At 52.4% G+C, this 25,391-nt stretch overlaps 1 protein-coding gene across 3 annotated transcripts in view; it reads right to left on the minus strand.

The window, feature by feature from the left end:
• Window positions 1–25,391, minus strand: part of SERAC1 (serine active site containing 1) — a 59,820-nt gene that overhangs the window by 2,781 nt on the left and 31,648 nt on the right. For all 3 annotated transcript variants that reach the window (XM_062186984.1, XM_062186983.1, XM_062186985.1), the window contains 8 exons: window positions 22,643–22,756; window positions 17,740–17,902; window positions 10,322–10,472; window positions 9,064–9,205; window positions 7,742–7,836; window positions 6,578–6,675; window positions 4,708–4,890; window positions 914–1,057 (listed from right to left, as the gene is read on the minus strand). In XM_062186984.1, coding sequence (XP_062042968.1) covers window positions 914–1,057; window positions 4,708–4,890; window positions 6,578–6,675; window positions 7,742–7,836; window positions 9,064–9,205; window positions 10,322–10,472; window positions 17,740–17,902; window positions 22,643–22,756 — 1,090 coding nt within the window. The remainder of the gene's footprint in view (window positions 1–913; window positions 1,058–4,707; window positions 4,891–6,577; window positions 6,676–7,741; window positions 7,837–9,063; window positions 9,206–10,321; window positions 10,473–17,739; window positions 17,903–22,642; window positions 22,757–25,391) is intronic.

Consider the following 25,391-nt stretch of genomic DNA (forward strand, 5'->3'; position numbering starts at 1 on the left):
TGGCCTGCAGAACTACTCCTAACGGAGCAGTGAGCAGAGCGAGCAGAGCCTGAGCAGTGGCAGCTTCCAAACCTCCTGGCACCTGCAGGTTACTGCTACTGTCCCACTGAGGCACATTACAGACGTCCTACCGAGATCCCGCGTCCTGATGACAAGACGAGGGATGTCCCACGTGCGGGATTCACTCCGTACCTAAAGCCTCCAAATGGCCTCCGGGGGAAACTGATCCAGGGCTTGAGAGCCTCAGAAGGGCTCAGTCTACCCTAACACACGGAGGGAAGTGATGGTGGGGCCAGGGAAGCCCCCGGGGTGAGGCGTGCAGGTGGTAACCAGGTGACGTGGAAGAAGGGGGCAGACAGAGGCCAAGCAAGGCTCTGCCGCTTAGGCAGCTGGCCCGGGATAGAACTGTGTCTTTGTCTCAAGTCCCCCAAAGTCCTGTAAGCAAAACTTGTGGCTGCTCTTCTCTCCACTCCTCATGGCCTTTAATGCCAAGTGACTCCTCCCCGATCAAGGTTCTGCAACAGGACGCTACTTCTCAGCCTGCAGATTGAGGGAGCATCTGGCTGAGTGCTGTAGCCCCCGAGGCGACCGGAGGAGGGGGAGCAGAGATAACAAGCAAGCAGGGAGGTGGCCAGGTTGGGAGGGCATTCTGGTAGTGAAATGGAGAGGTTATCTGCTCTGCAAACAGAGGCTGGAGAGTGAGTTCAGATTCGGGCTCCACCAGAAAGGGGCCCACACCACAGCAGCAGGCCCCGGACATTTCCCTCAGCCCCAGGGTAGCACAAGATTCTACTTCATTGTTTCCCATCCAAATATCTCCTAAAACTGAGAAATCAGAAATGGAAGCTGATGTGGCTACTTACAAGCTGGGAACCACCAACTAGCAGCTAATGGCCATGACCGAGGCGAGTACCTGCTGACTCCACGGGCACGATGTGCAGCTTAATCATGCTGCCGATGTAGGTCGGCAGGGTTTCCACAAAATTCAGCACCTGGAAGTTTTTGTCTTTAGCAAACTCCAGAAAGTCATCCTGTAGCGTTTTAAGTGCAGGTGAATCTGTAAAATCATGGAGAACAAGATTGTGACAAGTTCGGTTCACCTAATTCATAATTTAAAACCAGTCTTTCCAGTTTGGAGAGGAAAGCAAGGTGGTGGCTGGAGTACACGTTTCTTCTCTCCCCCTGCTAAGCAGCCCTGCAGATTCAAGTGAAGGGATAACCCCGGCTCAGAACAGGGGGGACAGTCGCCGGGGGAGGGGTTCACGGTGTTTCTGGATGGCCAGAGAGGGACCGAGGGCAGTTCAGTGTGTGGGACTGCGGGGCTCTCCCTGCGTGATGGCTGCCATCCCACTCCACCCTAAGCACAGCAGCCCTCAAACAAGCCCACTCAGAATAACCACACAGTGCTGTCCCCCCCTTCCCTCACCCTCAAGGGTGACCACAAGCCAGCAGAAGTTAGAGGAAGCTCCGACTGGAAAGACAGCATAAGCTCACAGAGACGCCAACCACAAAAGCAGCAGAGCTAAACAAGGAAACAGAAGTTTAAAAAAAAAAAAAAAACCCTCTAATTAGTAGCCTCCGGGTGATGAGAAATATGATGGGGCCACAACCCCAAGAGGAGGACAGCATGAGCAGAAAACAACCAAAGAACAAGGCAAAGAAAGAAAATTCAGACACGTGTTTGGCTCCACAGTTACGATGCTAGTTTGGAGGGCTGTACCACATGGACGCCTGGATGCCAGTCCAACCCTACTCCCGATTTGTTTCCTGCTAATGGACACGCTGGGAGGCGGCAGGTGATGGCTCAAACTGTGTCGGAGTTTCCAGCTCCTCGCTTCTGCCTAACCCAGCCCTGGTTCTTAAAAGCATTTGGTGAGTGAAACAGAAGATAGGAGGTCTCTCACCATCCATTTCTCACTTTCAAATAGACAAGAATAACTTAATGAAATTTAAGTTTACAGGGAGATTCCAAGATGGCAGAATAGGGAGGGAGCTTACTGCTCTGGGCTAGGGGAAGATAGTTTTTAAAAAAGTGGAGAGAGGCTGGCACTGTAGCGTAGCGGGTAAAGCCTGCAGTGCCGGCATCCCATATGGGCCCCCAGTTCAATCCAGGTGCTCTGTTTCCAATCCAGCTCCCTAATGTGCCTGAGAAAGCAGCAGAAATTGAACAACAAGCTCCTGAATGAACAGGGCAAAGGATCTGAATAGCCATTTTTGAAAAGAGGAAATTCAAATGGCCAACAGACACATGACAAAATGCTCAGGATCACCAGCCATCAGGGAAATGCAAATCAAAACCACATTGAGGTTTCACCTCACCCAAGTTAGAATGGCTTTCATACAGAAATAAGCAAACAACAAATGCTGGTGAGGATGTGGGGAAAAAGTTACCCTAATCCACTGTTGTTGGGAATGTAAACTGGTGTAGCCACTGTGGAAGAGTCTGGAGAAATCTCAGAATCTGAATATAGACCTGCTGTATGACCCAGCTGTCCTACTCATGGGAATTTACCCAAGGGAAATGGAATCAGCATGTGAAAGTTACCTGTACCCCCACGTTTATTCCCACTCAATGCACCACAGCTAATACATGGAATCAACCAGATGTCTATCAACTGAAGACCAGATACAGAAATTATGGTGTATGTACACCATGGAATACTACACCTGCTGTTTACAACAAAATGGATGCAACTAGAAACCTTTACACTCAGTGAAATAAACCAGTCCCAAAGACAAATCCGTGTTCTCCCTGATCAGTTGTAACTAAGAGAACACCTAAGAGGTAATCTAGAGAACTGAAATTGACACTGTGAGATGCGATGATTTGGACAGCCCTTGTCCTGACTGTTGAGGAACAGGTCATTTTTCCCCCCACACTATTTGTTGACTCTTTACTTAGTGTAGGGTTAATCTTATGAGGATAAAGTTAATTGAAAATAGATCTTTGTAAAAAATAAGAAGGGGGGGCCGGCGCTGCGGCTCAATAGGCTAATCCTCCGCCTTGCGGCGCCGGCACACAGGGTTCTAGTCCCAGTCGGGGCACCGATCCTGTCCCGGTTGCCCCTCTTCCAGGCCAGCTCTCTGCTGTGGCCAGAGAGTGCAGTGGAGGATGGCCCAAGTGCTTGGGCCCTGCACCCCATGGGAGACCAGGAGAAGCAACTGGCTCCTGCCACTGGATCAGCGCGGTGTGCCGGCCGCAGCGCGCCTACCGCGGCGGCCATTGGAGGGTGAACCAACGGCAAAAAGGAAGACCTTTCTCTCTGTCTCTCTCTCTCTCACTGTCCACTCTGCCTGTCCAAAAAAAAAAAAAAAAAAAAAGAATGGGAATAGGAGAGGGAGGAGGAAGAAGGAGGGGTAATTTGCATATATTTAATGCATGAAGTTTGTGTACCTTAAATGAAAGGTTTCTAGGTAATAGTAAATAAATAAAAATAAAAATTGTCTGCTTGAGAAAAGCAACCGTGGGGCCGTCCTGACACCCATCAGGCACACTTGTGGTGAACTTTCTCTGGAAGATGTCATAGACATAAGGACTGTTTGGAGTTCCAGCAGCCAAAAGATCTTTTTTTTTTTTTTTTTTTTTTTGGACAGGCAGAGTGGATAGTGAGAGAGACAGAGAGAAAGGTCTTCCTTTTTGCCGTTGGTTCACCCTCCAATGGCCGCTGCGGCCGGCGCATCTCGCTGATCCGAAGCCAGGAGCCAGGTGCTTCTCCTGGTCTCCCATGCGGGTGCAGGGCCCAAGGACTTGGGCCATCCTCCACTGCCTTCCCGGGCCATAGCAGAGAGCTGGCCTGGAAGAGGGGCAACCGGGATAGAATCCGGTGCCCCAACTGGGACTAGAACCCGGTGTGCCGGCGCCGCAAGGCGGAGGATTAGCCTGTTAAGCCACGGCGCCGGCCTAAAAGATCTGATTCTTACTAGAGTCATTTCAAGAGTTGATGCTCTCAGTGGGCTAACACAGGGCACTGAGGTCTTCTGATTGTGAATTTGGGTTCATTTTTAAACGTTGTCCCTTGAGTTCCGAGGGTCTGGGCATCCCTGCAGCACTGTTTACTATCAAGCCCTGTTCCTTTACAACTGAGCCCCTGTGACCGATTCTGCACCACAGTCTTTGTAAATATTAATACATGTTACCACTGTTTAAAAATAAATAATAAAAATTGACTAAAATTCAGTGGAAATTTTAAAATAGAAAATCAAGGAGCTGGTGTTGTGGTATAGCAGGTTAGGCTGCCCACAACGCTGGCATTATGTACGCCAGTTCAAGTTCCAGCTGCTCCATTTCTGATCCAGCTCCCTGTTAACACACCTGGGAAAGCAATGGGGCACAGCTCAAGTGCTTGGGCCCCTCACCCATGTGGCAGACCTGGATGGAGTTCAAAGCTCCCAGTTTGGGCCTGGCCCAACCCCAGCCACTGGGGCCATTTGGAGAGTGAACCAGCACTGGAAGATCTCTCTTTCTGTAACTCTGCCTTTCAAATAAATAAAACTTTTATGTACAAGCCAGGAACATCTCCAGCAAGCAGAACAAAGGCGCATATGGCAAAAAGACGATGGGCCTATTAAGGCTCATGCCAGGGAGCTCAACACGGTTTAAGAGGTGTTCCAGGGAGAAAACACTTACTCATCACAACTCCCCCAGTAAAGTCTCCTCTCACATCACTGTTAACCTTAATTTCCTTCGAGACAAAAAGAAAGCGTTACCCTTGCTGAGTTCTTTGACTTCCAGAGAGGGAAAGAGAAGGTAGCGAACGTTCACAGAGTACTCGGCCAAGTGTGAGCCGTGGTGGGGGACGCTGTAGAAAATCATGCCCCTCGTGTTGTTTATGACTGTACTCATTTCTGGCTTCTTGGACGCTTCCACCAGCATCTTCTTGACAAGAAGACCTGGCCACAGAGAAGAAAGAAACAATGCATTAGCTAAGCTCCTTCCCTCTGTGGCTCTAAAAAAGCAAACAAAAAGGCAAAACAGAGGCCGGTGCTGTGGCGTAGCAGGTTAAGCCACTGCCTGCAGTGCCGGCATCCCATGTGGATGCCGGTTCGAGACCTGGCTGCCGGGCCCCACTTCTGATCCAGCTCTCTGCTATGGCCTAGGAAAGCAGTAGACAATGGCCCAGGTCCTTGGGCCCCTGCACCCGCATGGGGGACCTGGAGGAAGATCCTGGCTCCTGGCTTCGGGTCAGCGCAGCTCCGGCCATTGCAGTCATTTGCGAACCAGCAGATGGAGGACCCCTCTCTCTCTCTCTGCCTCTCCTTCTCTGTGTAACTCTGACTTTCAAATAAATAAATTTGAAAAATAAAAAGGCAAAACAAGAAACACAGAAAGAGAGGCTTTCTTTGAAAAAGTTTAAGCGGCCGTTCTCCAGCACCAGAAGCAGGACCACACGATCCTCCTGGTCCTGCAGACGCTGTCGCACAGTCCCACAGACTGCTAAGGTTCTGCAGGCACCTGCCGGGCACAGGACCCACAGTCCCACTGATGAATGCCAGGCATCCTCAGCTGGGTGCCCACCAAGGAAGTGCACTAGTGCCCACAGGATAGCACCGACACAAAACCCCCTCTGTGGGAAACACTGGCTACCACGGAACACACAGCTTTCGTGGGAAATGCAGCTGGGAGGCCGCTCCTCTGCCATCCCCACGATGGGTGTGGAACTGAGAGTGAAGCACAGATTCCACGGATGAGGACAGTGGATCTGAGCACATGAGGGCTGCACCCCCTGCCTCTCGGCAGAAAGTCCTGGCTCTGGCACCCTGAGCTTATCCTCTGGATAGGTTACAGGATGCCTGTCTGCAAGGCAGAAGCGGGTAAGGAGAGCATGGAGGGGTGGGAGAAGCAGCAGTCGGGGCAGGGAGAGGCCCAGGGAGGAAGAGAGGGGAACCCCAGGGCCAGCCACGAACCCTGCAGGATGCTTGCAGCGGGCTGAGGGACATGCTGACAGCCACTCATCGCCAGTGAATGAAAACCCATGCCTTGGGGCTGGCACTGTGGCTCAGCGGGTTAAAGCCCTGGCCTGAAGTGCCAGCATCCCATATGGGCGCCGGTTCTAGTCCTGGCTGCTCCTCTTCCAATCCAGCTCTCTGCTATGGCCTGGGATAGCAGTAGAGGATATCCCAAGCCCTTGGGCCCCTGCACCCATGTGGGAGACCCGGAGGAGGCTCCTGGCTCCTGGCTTCAGATCAGTGCAGCTCCAGCCATTGTGGCCATCTGAGGAGTAAACCAGCAGACAGAAACCTTTCTCTCTGTCTCTACCTCTCTCTGTAACTCTGTCTTTCAAATAAAATATATCAAGAAAAGAAAAGAAAAGAAAAGAAAAGAAAAGAAAAGAAAACCCATGCCCTTCCTGAATGGCTTGTTACCTGTCGTTCCCTTTGAAAAAACAAACGCATGGAAGGAGAGTAGTCATTTTCAAACTCCTGGCCATAGTCAAAAACGTTAACTCAGGGTGGTGAGGACCACCAGTAAGTAAAATAGAGAGAATGCAGGAAGCTTAGGGTGGTCAGCATCGCGGACAAGCCGCTTGTGACGGTGCTGTTGCAAAGAGGCTGTCAGGCCTTGGGATGACAGCCTTACCTCCCATGCTGTGTGATATCCAGATCATTGGCCGATCTCCAACACCAGCAGCTCTGAGCTTCCTGAGAAGTTCGTTGCTTCTGAACGCAATGGACTTCCTGAACAAACAAGAGCGGCAGGCGTGACAGGAGGCCACGGATCCCCCAGTGGTGCTCGTTTTTATTTGCTACGTCCTCCATTTTGGAGTTAGGAACACCCCACCTCTGCTCGATTTCTGAAGCTGCTCTCTCCACTGGTACGTTAGCACTGGGGCATCTACGGCTGCACTGGGCCACGCACTGGCATCCACTCACAAGCACTGTTTGAGCCTCTAGTGGTGTCTGCAGTCCTACAGCCCGACTGCCCCAGTTCAGGGTTGTGCGCGTCCTTTCTCATCCCAAGGCCTGACAGTACAAGTATCATGAAAGACTGCTACCGTTTTCGCTAGCTTTAGCCCTGTTTATGCTGCAAACATCAAGCTTTCATCATGTGAGTTTATTTTTTAGGAATAGTAGGAAGCTACTAGAATCAGGGAGCTCAAAGTAAGTCACCTTCAGACTCACAGGGAACTTCCAAACTGTCTAGTCTGGAGGTTCCACCTGTGCACCTGTGGACACCTGCCTTCAAAACCAACGTCCTGCAAGCTGGAGGGAGAGCAGGCTCTCACTCCCTTGCCTGGGACCCTCCTCAGGGCCACCTGCCTGGGCTCTGTGCCAGGGGCACAGTCTGAGGGTGCACACTAGGCCAGCTCCCTCGGTAGCCTGCAGAGGGAACTCGCCAGACCAGTCACATGACTTGCCCAAGGCTGCACAACCCAGGTCCCTTGCCCTGTTCTCTGTACACAATGAGCACGTGGGGCCCACGAGGGCTGCAGGAGCCACCACTGCTCTGCTTTGGGCTCTCTGCTTCCGTGAGTCAGTGATGGGAACGCAAATGGTAAAACACTGCTTTCACTGCCGGTAGAAAGAAGGCAGGAGCTGTGGCTGTGGATCCAGTCCTTCACTATGACAAGTGCACATGAACCGGCTTGAGCCCAACAATGTCTCTAGGCCTCTACCCACTCACTGCTTATTTCGAGCTAATTCCCACTAGAAGGAAGAGAAGAAAGGCTAGTAAGAAAATCCCATCTGTGGCATCCAAAGAGGACTGGTGTGTGGCCTGGGCCCGTGTCCCTTCTCAGTTTACCTCTCCGTGGGGCACCTGGCCCTCCAGTCACTGAGGCTGGTGTCGTACTCCACGGATATGATGCGCAGAGCGGGGCAGTCTCTCGCTAACCACGTCTAAACCAAAGAAAAGGTACGTGAGGGCACATGTGAACAGCCGCCACCCCAGTGACTTCCTAGCGATCAAAACTTACAGCTGAAGGCCTCCTGCATTGCTGACAACTGGGTGAAGACGGCTTTGGAATAAAAAGGTGACAGCAAAAACAACGTGTGATTTTACCTTTCTATGTGTCCGGCCACACTGTGATGTCAGTACATACACCCTAAGGCCACTGAAGATGTCAAGAGAATATTCTCGATCTTATTTTGCTATAGCCAAAAGCGAGGTCTGTTCTGGGGTCTCAGTCCAACTGAGTTCGGAAAGCCTGCGGCAGACACTCCGACCTCAGGACAGATGGAACAGTCCAATGGTGAGATCTGCCCCTGCGGACTCGCACACACTAACAGTCACAGTGTGGACCCTGGGCCCCAGGGCCCCAGGAAGAAGTACACAGCACTGCAAGCCTTTCCACTTGGGAGCCGCACTGCGAACCAGCCACACGTGGACGGCCGCACTGCGAACCAGCCACACACGGACGGCCGCACCGCGAACCAGCCACACGCGGACGCCGCGCCGCGAACCAGCCACACGCGGACGCCGCACGGCGAACCAGCCACACGCGGACGGCCGCACTGCGAACCAGCCACACGCGGACGGCCGCACTGCGAACCAGCCACACGCGGACGCCGCGCCGCGAACCAGCCACACGCGGACGGCCGCGCCGCGAACCAGCCACACGCGGACGGCCGCGCCACGAACCAGCCACACGCGGACGCCGCACGGCGAACCAGCCACACGCGGATGCCGCACGGCGAACCAGCCACACAGACGCCGCGCCGCGAACCAGCCACACGCGGACGCCGCACTGTGAACCAGCCACACGCGGACACCGCGCCGCGAACCAGCCACATGTGGACGCGCCACCAATCGCAGGGAGCCTTAGACCAACTCTACTCAAGGCATTCCCGCCACACCTCAGGCTCTTGGGAAGGAATAATGCCAAAGAAAGGCCAGATAGAACCACTTCTTCACAGTCTTTCCAGCTGTGATTATACCCTGGAATTAGTTATTACAATGCAAGTGCACCATCTTGTGTTCTTACACAACACAGGTGCCGAGCGAGCGTGACTGGTTAGGGGACACACTACAGACGTCCCTAGGGAGAGATCCCAGCCCCGGTGAGGCCGCGGCAGCCACACTGCCCGGGGGCGTCGTGCGGGGCCCTGGGGAGCCGTGCGCCTTACCTTGGGCCAGCATGTTGTGTACCTGTCTTCATCCTCCAAAGCCTCTTCAGTGACGGCTCGCTCACTGTCCTGCTGGCGCCAGGTTTTGAATGCTGCTCCCATAAGGCCATGAATAAAAAGGACATCGGCTTTAATGGGCTGACTGACAGGGGAGAGAGTTTTAAAAAGAAGCAGAATAAATGCATTACTGCTACGGCAACGATCTATACAGCATTCTCTGCGGCTGGCGCTCTAGCAGCTTTAGGCGATGCAAACTAAAACCTCACACGGCAGGCTCTACACCCACGGAGGGGCTTGCTGACGAGCCCTGGAAGGAGTCCTGGCAAAGACGCACCCAGGGCACACTCACTGCTCTCCCTAGGAAAACGGAGCAGCGTCTAGCCAGGCTGACCGGCTACAACTGAGGGTGCCGGTCAGGCAAGTGCCAGACGCCCTGCTCAGGCTGCCCTCTACAGAATCCCCCAAGGAGATGCCAAGTACTGAAGACACTACATAGCAATACGCAAATACAGCTTCAAAGTCACTCTACAGGAAAGAGATTTTCAAAAATTTACTAAGGAAATTAGTGTTAATGAGATTTTAAAGAAATATTCTTTGGATATGACATATGAAAAGTAACAGTACAGTTGTAAGCTAAAGTACATACACAACTATTCAATACATCTATGAAATACATTACTTTAATATTTACAAGTTAGAACAATCCATTCAAATTTTTAAAAAGTTCCTGAAGATATTTTTATGTATCTTATGAAAGTCTAAAGCATATGCAATTTTTTTCATTGTAGCCTCCGCAATGATACAACTGGCAACTGTGACCAGAAACAACCTTAGGAAGGCCCACCAGACAGTTTATCGACTCTTCCCTCCAGGCTACCATCAATGTTCTCCTGGCCTGAGTTCCAGGCCAGGCTTGTCTGGTTGCCTGCACACAGCAACGTCCCCATCTCCTTCCCAGACTGCCTCCTACAATCCAAGCAAAGACGGCACGCATCGCAAAGCTCCAGAGCGGCAGGCTACACAGTGCATGCGACCTCGCTGGGCGGCCTTCTGTGACACCCCTGCTAGCTCAGCCAGCGCCATTTCACAACCACCTCCAGCCCTTCTGAGGTTATCTGGACAAACTGCTGCACGCAGTGAGGTTTCTGACTTAGTTCTAGGAACTTAACTCATCGAAATTATGCACAGGTAAATAAAAACGTAGGCCCTGCTGGTTTCCGCGCTCAAAGGCAACGCGGTGCTCTGCTCTGCTTCTCACCTGGTGCGACACTGGGGGTGCAGCACATACACGCCGTCCTGGTACTTCTCCTGCACGGTTTCCCGGTCCAGGTTGGCCAGGGTCCTGGCAGCGTGAGAGGCCTCCATTATGTGGTGGGACTTCAGCGCTTCCGCCATTAAGGAGACCCAGCCTGTGAGAAACACACATCTCCTCAAACGCTGATACGGATGGCCTCGCGCTGCCCAGGCAAGTTCCAACAGAAAAGGCCAGCACCAGGCACCAGGCACACGCAGGGGCTGCCCCTGGTGGAGAAGCCCGGTCACTGCAACTCTACTCTGCCCTAAGATCCTGCGCCCCTGGCACAAGACTGTGCCGCCCCCAAGCACAGGCCCCTTCAGGGCTTCCAAGGAAGGAAGAGGTTGCAAGAGCCTTTTTCTTTTTTTTTTTTTTTTTAAAAAGATTTATTTATTTATATGAAAGGCAGAGTTACAAAGAGAGAGGAGAGGCAGAGAGAGAGTAAGGTCCTCCATTTGATAGTTCACTCCCCAATTGGCCGCAACAGCTGGAGCTGCACCGATCCAAAGCCAGGAGCTAGGAGCTTCCTCCGGGTCTCCCACGCAGGTACAGGGCCATAGCAGAGAACTGGATCGGAAGAGGAGCAGCCAGCACTAGAATCAGTGGCCATATGGGATGCTGGCACTCCAGACCAGGGCATTAACCTGCTGCGCCACAGCGCCAGCCCCACAAGAGCCATTCTCTTTACTTAGAAGATCTAACACAAATTCCAGCTACTCGATGTGATGCCACAAAACAGAAGGATACTATGATGTTTTGTGTTGAGTAAGAATTACAGAATTCAGAGGATACTACTAGTTATAGTTAGTTCACCTGATCAGCAATCATATTAGCCTCCTGTACAAATGAGGAAATTATTTTTTTAAAATTTCTACTTATTGATCTTTTATTTTATTTGAAAGATGAAGAGATAGAGAGAGCTCCCATCTGCTGGTTCACTCCCCGACGTGCCTGCAATAGCAGAGGATGTGCCAGGCCAAAGGCAGGAGCCTGGAACACAGTCCAGGTCTCCCTTGTGGACGGCAAGGACCCAACCACTTGAGCCACCACCTGCTGCCTCCCAAGGTGTGCATCAGCAGGCAGCTGGACTCAGGAGCAGAGCGGGGACTCAGCCCCGAGCACCCCCACACGGGATGTGCTACGCGGAGCGGGGACTCGGCCCCGAGCACCCCCACACGGGATGTGGTACGGACTCAGGAGCGGAGCGGGGACTCAGCCCCGAGCACCCCCACACGGGATGTGGTACGCGGAGCGGGGACTCAGCCCCGAGCACCCCCACACGGGATGTGGTACGCGGAGCAGGGACTCAGCCCCGAGCACCCCCACACGGGATGTGGTACGCGGAGCGGGGACTCAGCCCCGAGCACCCCCACACGGGATGTGGTACGGACTCAGGAGCGGAGCGGGGACTCAGCCCCGAGCACCCCCACACGGGATGTGGTACGCGGAGCGGGGACTCAGCCCCGAGCACCCCCACACGGGATGTGGTACGGACTCAGGAGCGGAGCGGGGACTCGGCCCCGAGCACCCCCACACGGGATGTGGTACGCGGAGCGGGGACTCAGCCCCGAGCACCCCTACACGGGATGTGGTACGGACTCAGGAGCGGAGCGGGGACTCAGCCCCAGGCACCCCCACACGGGATGTGGTACGCGGAGCGGGGACTCAGCCCCGAGCACCCCCACACGGGATGTGGTACGGACTCAGGAGTGGAGCGGGGACTCAGCCCCGAGCACCCCCACACGGGATGTGGTACGCGGAGCGGGGACTCAGCCCCGAGCACCCCCACACGGGATGTGGTACGCGGAGCGGGGACTCAGCCCCGAGCACCCCCACACGGGATGTGGTACGCGGAGCGGGGACTCAGCCCCGAGCACCCCCACACGGGATGTGGTATGGACTCAGGAGCGGAGCGGGGACTCAGCCCCGAGCACTCCCACACGGGATGTGGTACGGACTCAGGAGCGGAGCGGGGACTCAGCCCCGAGCACCCCCACACGGGATGTGGTACGCAGAGCGGGGACTCAGCCCCGAGCACCCCCACACGGGATGTGGTATGGACTCAGGAGCGGAGCGGGGACTCAGCCCCGAGCACCCCCACACGGGATGTGGTACGCGGAGCGGGGACTCAGCCCCGAGCACCCCCACACGGGATGTGGTACGGACTCAGGAGCGGAGCGGGGACTCAGCCCCGAGCACCCCCACACGGGATGTGGTACGCGGAGCGGGGACTCAGCCCCGAGCACCCCCACACGGGATGTGGTACGCGGAGCGGGGACTCAGCCCCGAGCACCCCCACACGGGATGTGGTACGCGGAGCAGGGACTCGGCCCCGAGCACCCCCACACGGGATGTGGTACGCAGAGCGGGGACTCAGCCCCGAGCACCCCCACACGGGATGTGGTACGCGGAGCGGGGACTCAGCCCCGAGCACCCCCACACGGGATGTGGTACGCGGAGCGGGGACTCAGCCCCGAGCACCCCCACACGGGATGTGGTACGCGGAGCGGGGACTCAGCCCCGAGCACCCCCACACGGGATGTGGTACGCAGAGCGGGGACTCAGCCCCGAGCACCCCCACACGGGATGTGGTACGCGGAGCGGGGACTCAGCCCCGAGCACCCTCACACGGGATGTGGTACGCGGAGCGGGGACTCAGCCCCGAGCACCCCCACACGGGATGTGGTACGGACTCAGGAGCAGAGCGGGGACTCAGCCCCGAGCACCCCCACACGGGATGTGCTACGCGGAGCGGGGACTCAGCCCCGAGCACCCTCACACGGGATGTGGTACGCGGAGCGGGGACTCAGCCCCGAGCACCCCCACACGGGATGTGGTACGGACTCAGGAGCAGAGCAGGGACTCGGCCCCGAGCACCCCCACACGGGATGTGCTACGCGGAGCGGGGACTCAGCCCCGAGCACCCTCACACGGGATGTGGTACGCGGAGCGGGGACTCAGCCCCGAGCACCCTCACACGGGATGTGGTACGCGGAGCGGGGACTCAGCCCCGAGCACCCCCACACGGGATGTGGTACGGACTCAGGAGCAGAGCAGGGACTCGGCCCCGAGCACCCCCACACGGGATGTGCTACGCGGAGCGGGGACTCAGCCCCGAGCACCCTCACACGGGATGTGGTACGCGGAGCGGGGACTCAGCCCCGAGCACCCCCACACGGGATGTGGTACGGACTCAGGAGCAGAGCGGGGACTCGGCCCCGAGCACCCCCACACGGGATGTGCTACGCGGAGCGGGGACTCAGCCCCGAGCACCCTCACAGGGGATGTGGTACGCGGAGCGGGGACTCAGCCCCGAGCACCCCCACACGGGATGTGGTACGGACTCAGGAGCGGAGTGGGGACTCAGCCCCGAGCACCCCCACACGGGATGTGGTACGCGGAGCGGGGACTCAGCCCCGAGCACCCCCACACGGGATGTGGTACGGACTCAGGAGCAGAGCGGGGACTCAGCCCCGAGCACCCCCACACGGGATGTGGTACGGACTCAGGAGCGGAGCGGGGACTCAGCCCCGAGCACCCTCACACGGGATGTGGTACGCGGAGCGGGGACTCAGCCCCGAGCACCCCCACACGGGATGTGGTACGGACTCAGGAGCAGAGCGGGGACTCAGCCCCGAGCACCCCCACACGGGATGTGCTACGCGGAGCGGGGACTCAGCCCCGAGCACCCTCACACGGGATGTGGTACGCGGAGCGGGGACTCAGCCCCGAGCACCCCCACACGGGATGTGGTACGGACTCAGGAGCAGAGCAGGGACTCGGCCCCGAGCACCCCCACACGGGATGTGCTACGCGGAGCGGGGACTCAGCCCCGAGCACCCCCACACGGGATGTGGTACGCGGAGCGGGGACTCAGCCCCGAGCACCCTCACACGGGATGTGGTACGCGGAGCGGGGACTCAGCCCCGAGCACCCCCACACGGGATGTGGTACGGACTCAGGAGCAGAGCAGGGACTCGGCCCCGAGCACCCCCACACGGGATGTGCTACGCGGAGCGGGGACTCAGCCCCGAGCACCCTCACACGGGATGTGGTACGCGGAGCGGGGACTCAGCCCCGAGCACCCCCACACGGGATGTGGTACGGACTCAGGAGCAGAGCAGGGACTCGGCCCCGAGCACCCCCACACGGGATGTGCTACGCGGAGCGGGGACTCAGCCCCGAGCACCCTCACACGGGATGTGGTACGCGGAGCGGGGACTCAGCCCCGAGCACCCCCACACGGGATGTGGTACGGACTCAGGAGCGGAGCGGGGACTCAGCCCCGAGCACCCCCACACGGGATGTGCTACGCGGAGCGGGGACTCAGCCCCGAGCACCCCCACACGGGATGTGGTACGCGGAGCGGGGACTCAGCCCCGAGCACCCCCACACGGGATGTGGTACGCGGAGCGGGGACTCAGCCCCGAGCACCCCCACACGGGATGTGGTATGGACTCAGGAGCAGAGCGGGGACTCAGCCCCGAGCACCCCCACACGGGATGTGCTACGCGGAGCGGGGACTCAGCCCCGAGCACCCCCACACGGGATGTGGTACGCGGAGCGGGGACTCAGCCCCGAGCACCCCCACACGGGATGTGGTACGCGGAGCGGGGACTCGGCCCCGAGCACCCCCACACGGGATGTGGTACGCGGAGCGGGGACTCGGCCCCAAGCACCCCCACACGGGATGTGGTACGCGGAGCGGGGACTCGGCCCCGAGCACCCCCACACGGGATGTGGTATGCGGAGCGGGGACTCAGCCCCGAGCACCCCCACACGGGATGTGGTACGCGGACCGGGGACTCAGCCCCGAGCACTCTCACATGGGATGTGGTACGCGGAGCGGGGACTCGGCCCCGAGCACCCCCACACGGGATGTGCTACGCGGAGCGGGGACTCAGCCCTGAGCACCCCCACACGGGATGTGGTACGCGGAGCGGGGACTCGGCCCCGAGCACCCCCACACGGGATGTGGTACGCGGAGTGGGGACTCAGCCCCGAGCACCCCCACACGGGATGTGGTACGCGGAGCGGGGACTCAGCCCCGAGCACCCCCACACGGGATGTGGTACGCAGAGCGGGGACTCGGCCCCGAGCACCCCCACACGGGATGTGGTACGCGGAGCGGGGACTCAGCCCCGAGCACCCTCACACGGGATGTGGTACGCAGAGCGGGGACTCAGCCCCGAGCACCCCCACACGGGATGTGGTACGGACTCAGGAGCGGAGCGGGGACTCGGCCCCGAGCACCCTCACACGGGATTGGGTATCCCAAGCAGCATGTATCTGTTGCACTAAACACCTGCTCTAAGCAAATTATTTTTCAGGATTTATTTATTTATTTATGTGAAAGGTAGATTTACACAGGGATCTGGGGGTGGGGACAAGGAGAGAAGCAAGAGATCTTCCATTCGCTGGTTTATTTCCCAATGGTTGCAATGGCCAGGGCTGGGTAAGGCTGAAGCCAGGAGCTACAACAGGGTCTCCCACATGGGTTCTGGGACCCAAGCACTTGGGTCATCTTCTACTGCTTTTCCCAGGTGCATTAGCAGGGAGCTGGACAGGAAGTGGAGCAGCTGAGACATGAATTGGTGCCATATGGGACGCCAGCATTGCAGGTGGCAGCTAAACCCACCATGCCACAACATTGGCCCTGAAAACTACTTCTTACTAATAAATCGTTTGATGTGCACAAGTCTTGTAAAATCTGAAGGTCAGGAAGGAAGGACAGTATTTTAAAGGGAGGTAAACAGAAGAAGTATGGACAATATTATGTACAGCATGGCTTCCTTTAAAATATTTTTGTTCCTAAAAACTTTATGTACTCAAACACATACAGAAGTATGTACATGACACATACACCTGCAGAAACATGAAGATCTGGAAAGATACACCAAATTATAGCAGTTCTTATCTCTCAGGAGGGAGGGAGGGAGGGAGGGAGAGGGCTGTGGACAGGGGTAACTTGGGTTAACTTTCTCGCTCTGTTTTCTGCAGTGCTAACAGTGAGCACTCCGGAACTTTGAAGCAGAGTTCATACCGTCAGGTCAGAGAAACTTGGGCTCCCGTCTCTCTTCCTTGCTTACTTGCTGGGAACTTCAGTCAAGCTCTTTAGCAACTCTGAGCTAAAGGGAGGTTTAAAAATGAATGTGTAGGGGCTGGCGCTGTGGTGTGTTGGTTAACCCAATGCCTGTAGCGAGGCATCCCATATGGGCATAGGTTTGAGTCCCGACTGCTCCACTTTCAATCTAGCTCTCTGCTATGGCCTGGGAAAGCAGTAGAAGATGGCCCAAGTCCTTGGGCCCCTGCACCTGCATGGGAGACCTGGAAGAAGCTCCTGGCTCCTGGCTTCAGATCAGCTCAGATCTGACCATTGCCGCCATTTGGGGAGTGAACCAGCAGATAGAAGACCTCTCTCTCTCTCTCTCTCTCTGCCTCTGCCCTCTGTAATTCTGCATTTCAAATAAATAAATAAATCTTTTTTTTAAAAAAATGAATGTGTAAAACCACAGGCCCAGGAGGCACCCAACAGCTGACAGCTGCTGCCCTTCTCCTCAAAGACAGAAGTGTGATGATGACGGGAGACCAGTGTCTTAATACTCCGCAAGTTTCACACTATTTCTTTAACAACATTCAAATGTGTAATTCAGAAAATTCCTCTTTAAAATCTGTTAAATATTTTATAATAAAAGATTTAAAAATTCTACCAATAACTATATACAAACATGTAAGTTGTAGACCTCTTAACAACAGGAATCCCTGGGTCATGTTGATAAGAGAGGGAAGGAGAGGTGGAGATAGCCCGGTGGGCAGAGGGGCAGAGACCACTCCGAACCCTCAGCGTACTCAGATCAATGAGCAGACCCCTATTTAAGTGGGAAGTGCTTCAAAATCATGGAAAAAATCCCAGGGAAAGGAGAGAGGGAGGGAGGGCAGGAGGGTGGAAAACAGAGAGAAGGGCTCCTGGTTCTGGCAGAACACCAAATGCTGAGAAGCAATGGAGAGGGCGTGCTACAGCTGGGAATCCGTCACAGCCAGCAGGCAGAGACTGCATCAGGCAGGGCTTTCCTCAAGTATCGCCCCACAGCTTCTCAGCTGCAAGAGGGAAACAGAGCTATACCACGGCCTCCGTCAACCTGACTATGTCTCTTGGTTAACCAGATCCTATCAAAAATTCTATAAAGAATCGATGGTTATCATGGCAGAACTGTCCTGGGATCATGCACACACTGATTAGCATAGCTAGGGACTATCCACAATCTCACGTAATTCCTTGTTCCTACCGGATTAACACGCTGAAAGGACCCACGCTCAACGCTAAGCAGAGTCTTCAGTGTGTCGCGCCGGGGTGGTGGGGAACACGCGGTGCAGAATGTTACCTGAGCGGACGATGGCGGCGTGCAGCTGCTCGTTCAGAGCCATATTCCCGATGACTCGCAGAATGTTTCTCTGGACTTTGGGGCAGTCCTTGTGAAGCCGGTACAGCCTCTGCAGCAGCTGCAAGCCTCCGTTTGCTTCGATTTTATCACAATGTGTCGAGATCTAGCACAAAGAATCAGTGAAAGCTCACTTAGGTAGTACAGATTCACCAGGAGGGATGACAGCACAACACCGTGGGGGCGGCCGGGTGGCTCCTGCTGGAGGGCGGAGGGGCAGAGAGGCCAGAGCTCTCAGCTGACTCAGATAAACAAGCAAAGCCCCATCGAGATGCTTCACCATCCTGGGGAAGAATCCCCAGACTGCATTTCTCATCAGGACTTCTGAAATCGTTATTCTCACGTTATTCTGCTTGGCTCTTGGCTGACAGTGTCTCTGTTATAAAACTTTTTCTATCTGTAGTGACGGACTTGCTTCCAATGGTGGAACTAGAAATGTGCCAGGGGATTTCAAATCAATCTTACCAAGGAGGCAGGTGCCAATGCCAGCGCACTTGGTAAAGTGATAAGTATAAATACACAACCGATCAAAAAGATAGGGTATGTGTAGAAGAGATTTCACAGATAAGACCAGTGTCTGCAAATAATGAAGGATAGAATTAAAAGGGAGAGAATGATCCTGGGGGGGGGGGGGGGGGGAAGCAGGACACACAGCAGACTCATAGAATGGCAAACGCCCAAAACAGCACTCCTGCCTCAGAATCAACCCTTGGGACATTCGGATCTGGCTAAAAGGTCCATGAGAGTCTCACAGGCATGGAAAGCCATGATGTGGTGGCAAAAAACAATCTAAATGAAAGACCCTGGTGAACAAGACCCCAGCAGAAGGAACAGGCCATCAAGGAGAGAGGCGCCTTTCTCTGAAGGGAGGAAGGAACCTCCACTGTGACACGCCTTGACTAAACAAGTTCAGAGTCGGTGAACTCAAGGGGCTTCCATAGCCTAGACAGCTCATAGCAAGAGTCTTGGGTGATTGCTGACGTCACAAATAAGAGTGCCAATTGTTAAATCAACAACAGGAGTCACTGGGTACATGCTCCCCACGTAGGATCTCTGTCCTTAATGTGTTTTACTATGAAACTTAAAAACACTACTAGTCGAACAATACCCTATACCTTGTGCGGTTGTGTGAGGGCAGCCTGTTGAAATCCTTGCTTAGTATATACTAAGTTGATCTTCAGTATATGAAGGTAATTGAAAATGAAACTCGATAAAGGGTGGGATGGGAGAGGGAGTGGGAGGGGGGAGGGCCACGGGAGGGAGGGAGGTTGGGGGGGGGAGCCAAACAATACAAAAGTTGCACTTTGTAAATTCACATTTATGAAATAAAAAATAAAAAAAAAAGAAACTTCGGCTTGAAGCTACCTTACATCACCACTGCCTAACCTTGGGAAATCAGCCGCCTGACGACGGGACGTGGGCCTCTGCACACAAGGCAGGTCCTGCTTCTGCACACAGCGCCTCACCCAGGCGGAGACACACGCCCCCGGCCCTCCCCCACCCCCACGGCTTTGGGGCTGGCCTAAAACACAGGAGTGGCAAACACTTATTCTTTAAATGACGGATGAAGGGAAAAGGGACTTAAATTTCCAACGGAGAGAAGTACAAGGGACAGCAAGAACAAAAACCAGAGCACACGCGTATTCAGGCAGAGGTCGACGGAGGCGGTCTCCCACACATCAGTGGGCACAGCTTCGCCTCTCACTCACAGGATGCCATGTCACGTAATGGCACAATTTTAATTTATAAATGGCTTTAAAAGTTTTAACGCATCCCAAGTGCATCAAAAAGTATGCTTTTCAGACATACATCATATGAGATCTGTACTAATTCCAGAAATAGAACATACAAAAAAATGGAAAAATCTTCCACATTCGTGGATTAGAAGAATCAATATCATCAAAATGTCCATACTACAAAAGCAATTTACAGGTTCAATGCAATACCAATCAAAATGCCAAATACATTCTCAGAAATAGAAAAAATGATGTTGAAATTCATATGGAAACACAAGAGACTCCGAATACCTAAGGCAATCTTGTACAACTAAAACAGAGCTAGAGGCATCACAATACCAGATTTCAAGACATACTACAGGGCAGTTATAATCAAAACAGCTTGGTACTGGTACAAAAACAGATGGATAGACCAAAGGAACAGAACAGAAACACCCAAAATCAATCCAAGCATCTACATCCAACTTATCTTTGGCAAAGGAGCTAAAATGAACCCCTGGAGCAAGGGCAGGCTCTTCAACAAGTGGTGCTGGGAAAACTGGATGTCCACGTGCAGAAGCCTGAAGCCAGACCTTTACCTGACACCTTGCACTAAAATCCACTCACAATGGACTAAAGACCTAAAGCTACAACCTGACGCCATCAAATTAGTAGAGAACATTGGGGAAAACCTGAGAGACATCAGCATAGACAAAGAGTTCTTCAAAAAGACCCCACAGACACAGGCAATCAAAGCCAACATCGACAAATGGGATTACATCAAAATAAAAGCTTCTGCAGTGCCAAAGAAACACTCAGCAAATTGAAGAGGCGACCGACAGAATGGGAGGGAATGTTTGCAAACTATGCAACTGATAGAGGTTTAATAACCAGAATATATAAAGAGATCAAGAAACTCAACAACAACAAAACAAATAATCCAGTGAAGAAATGGGCAAAAGGGGGCCAGCGCGGTGGCGCACTAGGTTAATCCTCTGCCTCCAGCGCCGGCATCCCATATGGGCACCGGATTCTGTCCCGGTTGCTCCTCTTCCAGTCCAGCTCTCTGCTGTGGCCCAGGAGGGCAGTGGAGGATGGCCCAAGTGCTTGGGTCTCTGCACCTGCATGGGAGACCAGGAAGAAGCACCTGGCTCCTGGCTTTGGATTGGCACAGCTCCGGCTGTGGCAGCCATTTGGGGAGTGAACCAATGGAAGGAAGAGCTTTCTCTCTGTTTCCCCCTCTCTCTGTCTGTAACTCTGTCAAATAAATAAATAAAACTCTTTTAAAAAAATTTAAAAAATAATAAAAAAAGAAAAGAAAGAAATGGGCAAAGGACTTTTTTCTTTTTCTTTTTAAAGATTTATTTATTTATTTGAAAGTCAGAGTTACACAGAGAGAGGAGAGGCAGAGACAGAGAGAGAGAGAGAGATCTTCCATCCGATTGTTCACTTCCATATTGGCTGCAACGGCCAGAACTGCACTCATCTGAAGTCGGGAGCCAGGAGCTTCTTTTGGGTCTCCCACATGGGTACAGGGACCCAAGCACTGGGCCATCTTCTACTGCTTTCCCATGCCACAGCAGAGAGCTGGATTGGAAGTGGAGTAGCTGGGTCTCAAACCGGTGCCCATATGGGATGCCAGCACTTCAGGCCAGTGTGTTAACCCATTGCACCACAATGCTGGCCCCCAGACATTTTTCAAAAGAGGAAATCCAAATGGCCAACAGACACATGACAAAATCCTCAGGATTGCTAGCTCTGAGAGAAACGCAGATCAAAACCACAATGAGGTTTCACCTCACCCAAGTTAGAATGGCTTTCATACAGAAATCAACAAACAACAAATGCTGGCGAGGATGTGGGGGAAAAAGGTACCCTAATCCACTGTTGGTGGGAATATAAACTGGTAAAATCACTATAGAATATAGTGTGGAGATACCTCAGAGGTCTGAATATAGAGCTACCATATGACCCAGCCATCCCATTCCTGGGAATCTACCCAAGGGAAATGAAATCAGTATATGAGTTATCTGTACCTCCATGTTTATTGCAGCTCAATTGACAATAGCAAAGACATGAAATCAACCTAAATGCCCATCAGTTGAAGACTGGATAAAGAATTATGGGATATGTACAACATGGAATACTACATAGCAGTAAAAACAACAACAACAACAAACCAAAGTTGTCTGGTCATTCACAACAAAATGGATGAAACTGGAAAACATCATACTTAGTGAAATAAGCCAGTCCCAAAGGGACAAATTCTATATGTTCTCCCTGACCTGTGTTAACTAACAGGGCACCTGAAAGACAACACGTGGGGATGAAATGTCTGAGAAGCAATGATTGTGAACAGCCCTTCTCATGACTGTTGAGGAACAGCTTCTACTCTGTATTTTTGTTTATCTTTTCCTTTATAATATTTCCTTACCTTTTCTCTTTCATACGATTCACTGAATGCTCTATTCAACATAGAGTTAATCATATATGTATAAAGCTAACTGAAAATAGATCGTGGGAAAGAATAAGAATGAGAATAGGAAAGGGAAGAGGAAGTGGGGTGCGCACAGTGGGAAGAATCACCAAGATCCTAAAGTTGTAATGGAGAAAACCATGAAGCTCACAACTGCAAAGCAGTGTAGTCCTACATACATTCGTAAGAACTTACTTCTAAAGGTGAAGCTTAACAACTAGCCCTAAGACCCCAAAATCCCTTAAGCTGGCTGATAGAAAAAAGCAGCTTAAGTGTTACAAAGATCAAGTGGTAAAGTGACCACACAGATACTATCAAGAGTTAAAGTGATAATATAAATAGGACTAAGTGTTTGGAAACAATAATAGAAGAATTACTGTGTTCCTAATGCTGTAGTTATGAGATACAAATTTAAAAAATGAAGATTAAATCTGCTTTTTCAATGACTTAGCATAAATGGAACTCATGTCTTGGTGCTGAATCATGATCATCAATTCTGACAATTACAATGGGAAAAAAGCAGAGATTTCAAAACAAATGGAGAGGTTCTTATCCTTTTACAATAAGTGGGGATTATGTCCCTTCCATGAACCAACCTGTGCAGTTTTTTCAATGTAATCATAAAAAGTAATTTTTTTGAAACTGGGTAAGTTACCTCAGAATGTTTTACCATAGCTTCCAAACAGAACATTTCCACTGTAGCTGAAGGAACTTCGCCAAAACTTTCAGCATAAGGAAGTCCATTTCCTCCAAAACACCATAAGCCACCCTGAAATTAAAAATTTTAGTGAAAAATGACTTTTTTTTACAGAAAACTCTCCAAACTGTTTCAAAATACTTTCAAAACTTAAAGGGAACTTTACACGATTGGCTGCTTATACAATAAAAGCACATGGAATTATTCCCGAAGACAGAAAGCAGAAACCCAGGGTGTGGCTGGGTGGACTATGTCTGACACCTAACATGAAAAAGACACATTTACTGCTGCTCTGTCACTGATTAAGGCATAAACAGAGGAAACAAATTCGAAAAGATTTAAGAAATGTCACACGTCAAATTTTATAAGCACAAATTCTTTTTTTTTTTTTTCCAGCAGAGTTAGACAGTGAGAGAGAGAGAGAGAGAGAGAGGGAGAGAGAGAGAGAGACAGAGAGAAAGGACTTCCTTCCGTTGGTTCACTCCCCAAATGGCCGCTATGGCTGGCGATGCACCAATCCAAAGCCAGGAGCCAGGTGCTTCTCCTGGTCTCCCATGGGGTGCAGGGCCCAAGCACTTGGGCCATCCTCCACTGCACTCCCTGGCCACAGCAGAGAGCTGGACTGGAAGAGGAGCAACTGGGACAGAATCCGGCGCCCCGACCGGGACTAGAACCCGGGGTGCCAGCGCTCACCGGGATTAGTCTGGTGAGCCGTGGTGCTGGCCAATAAGCACAAATTCTTAGGACTAAAGAAATGCATAGGAAATGTTAGGAGGGTAATGTTAAAAAAAATATTGGGTAAGGTATAAAATTGTAAAGGTGGGGTTGGTGTGGTGGCAGAGCAGGTTAAGCCACTGCCTGTGACGCAAGCATCCCCCATGAACGCTGGTTTGTGTCCCAGCTACTCCACTTTTGATCCAGCTCCCTCCCTGCTAATTAATGTGCCTGGGAAAGCAGTGGAAGATGCCCAAATGCTTGGGCCCGTCACCCACGAAGGAGACCCAAATAGCATTCCAGATTCCTGGCTTCATCCTGACTCAGACCTGGCCATTACTGCCATTTGAGGAGTGAACCAGCAGATGGAAGTATGTATCTCTCTGTCTGTCTCTCTCACTCTGCCCTTCAAATAAATAAATCTTTTTGTAAAAAAGTTTAAAAGTGGGGCCAGAGCTGCAGGTGTAGTGGTTTAAGCCTCCGCCTGCAGTGCTGGCATCCCATATGAGCGCTGGTTCATGTCCCAGCTGCTCCTCCTCTGATCCAGCTCTCTGCCTATGGCCTGGGAAAGCAGTGGAGGATGGCCCAAGTGCTTAGGCCCCTATACCCAGGCAAGAAACCTGGAGGAAGTTTCTGGCTCCTGGCTTCAGACTGGCCCAGCTCTGGCCATTGCAGCCATCTGGGGAGTGAACCAGCAGATGGAAGACCTTCTTTCTCTCCCTGTCTGTCTGTAACTCTTCAAGTAAGCAAATAAAATATTTTAAAAAAAATTTTAGGGGCCAATGCTGTAGCACAGCAGGTAAAGCCAATGCCTGCAGCGCCAGCATCCCATATGGACACTGGTTCAAGTCCCGGTTGCTCCACTTCCAATCCAGCTCTCTGCTATGGCCTAGGAAAGCAGTAGAAGATGGCCCAAGTCTTTGGGCCTCTGCACCCCTGTGGGAGACCTGGAAGAAGCCCCAGGCTCCTGGCTTCGGATGGGCCCAGCTCCAGCCGTTGTGGCCATTTAGGGAGTGAACCAGCAGATAGAAGACCTCTCTCTCTTTCTGCCTCTGTCTCTCTGTAACTCTGCCTTTCAAATAAATAAATAAACCTTTAAAAAAAAAAAAGGTTAAAGGTAATAGTAATAATAAAGTGTAAGAGAAAATGTCAACTGATCAAGTAAATTGGTAAATAACTTATATACATATTATATATTCATTATAGACATACAGCAAAGCATTTTCTGTATAACTATTTTATTATGATATTCAAATTGGTTAACAATATTACCTTAACAGTTGAGTAACAATGTTACTTTGAGTTAACTTGGTATTTTTCAAATGCATTTCAAAAAGTTTTTCCTACCATAAAATCTATATTTCAATTAAATATTTTCATTAGAGACACTTCTTTTTGTCTTTGTCATACAAAAATACCTTTGATTCATAATAGGAATATTCCAGTTGTTCTGTATTTAACCCACATATGCTTGTGCACAGCCTGGCTAGTTCAGTGATGTTATGATTCATCCATTCATTATCTGATAAATACTGAGAGCATATTATATATGAGGAACTGTACTGGCTACTGGGAAGACGCAAGGTACTGTACTTGCCCGCCAGAAAAGAAATGGAGAATTAAATGAACATATAAAATAATTACAGAATGGGGAGGGTGCCATGAAGGGGGATAAGTAGAATAAACACTTGAGATAAAGAGGAGGACGGCTGGGCAGCTTACAGCTGAGATCTGAAAGCTGAAAATGATGCGGCCATGTGACAAGCTGGTGGCAGAGGGAACGTATGAATATATGTAGATACACACCTGGCAAGCTCAAGGAGTGGACAGAAAAGGCCATGGCTGAACAGGAGAGTGGGCGAGGCCAGGCAATCACAGGTGTTAGCAAGCTGAAGCCAAGGCTGGCTAGGAGATGTGACATCTGAAACACTCACCTGTTCTCTTAGGAAAGAAGCCCTGGGGATGAGCTAAGTTGGCTCTGTCTCTCTTACTT

The sequence above is a fragment of the Lepus europaeus genome, chromosome 3 (assembly GCF_033115175.1).
Source record: "Lepus europaeus isolate LE1 chromosome 3, mLepTim1.pri, whole genome shotgun sequence".
Classification (NCBI taxonomy): domain Eukaryota; kingdom Metazoa; phylum Chordata; class Mammalia; order Lagomorpha; family Leporidae; genus Lepus; species Lepus europaeus.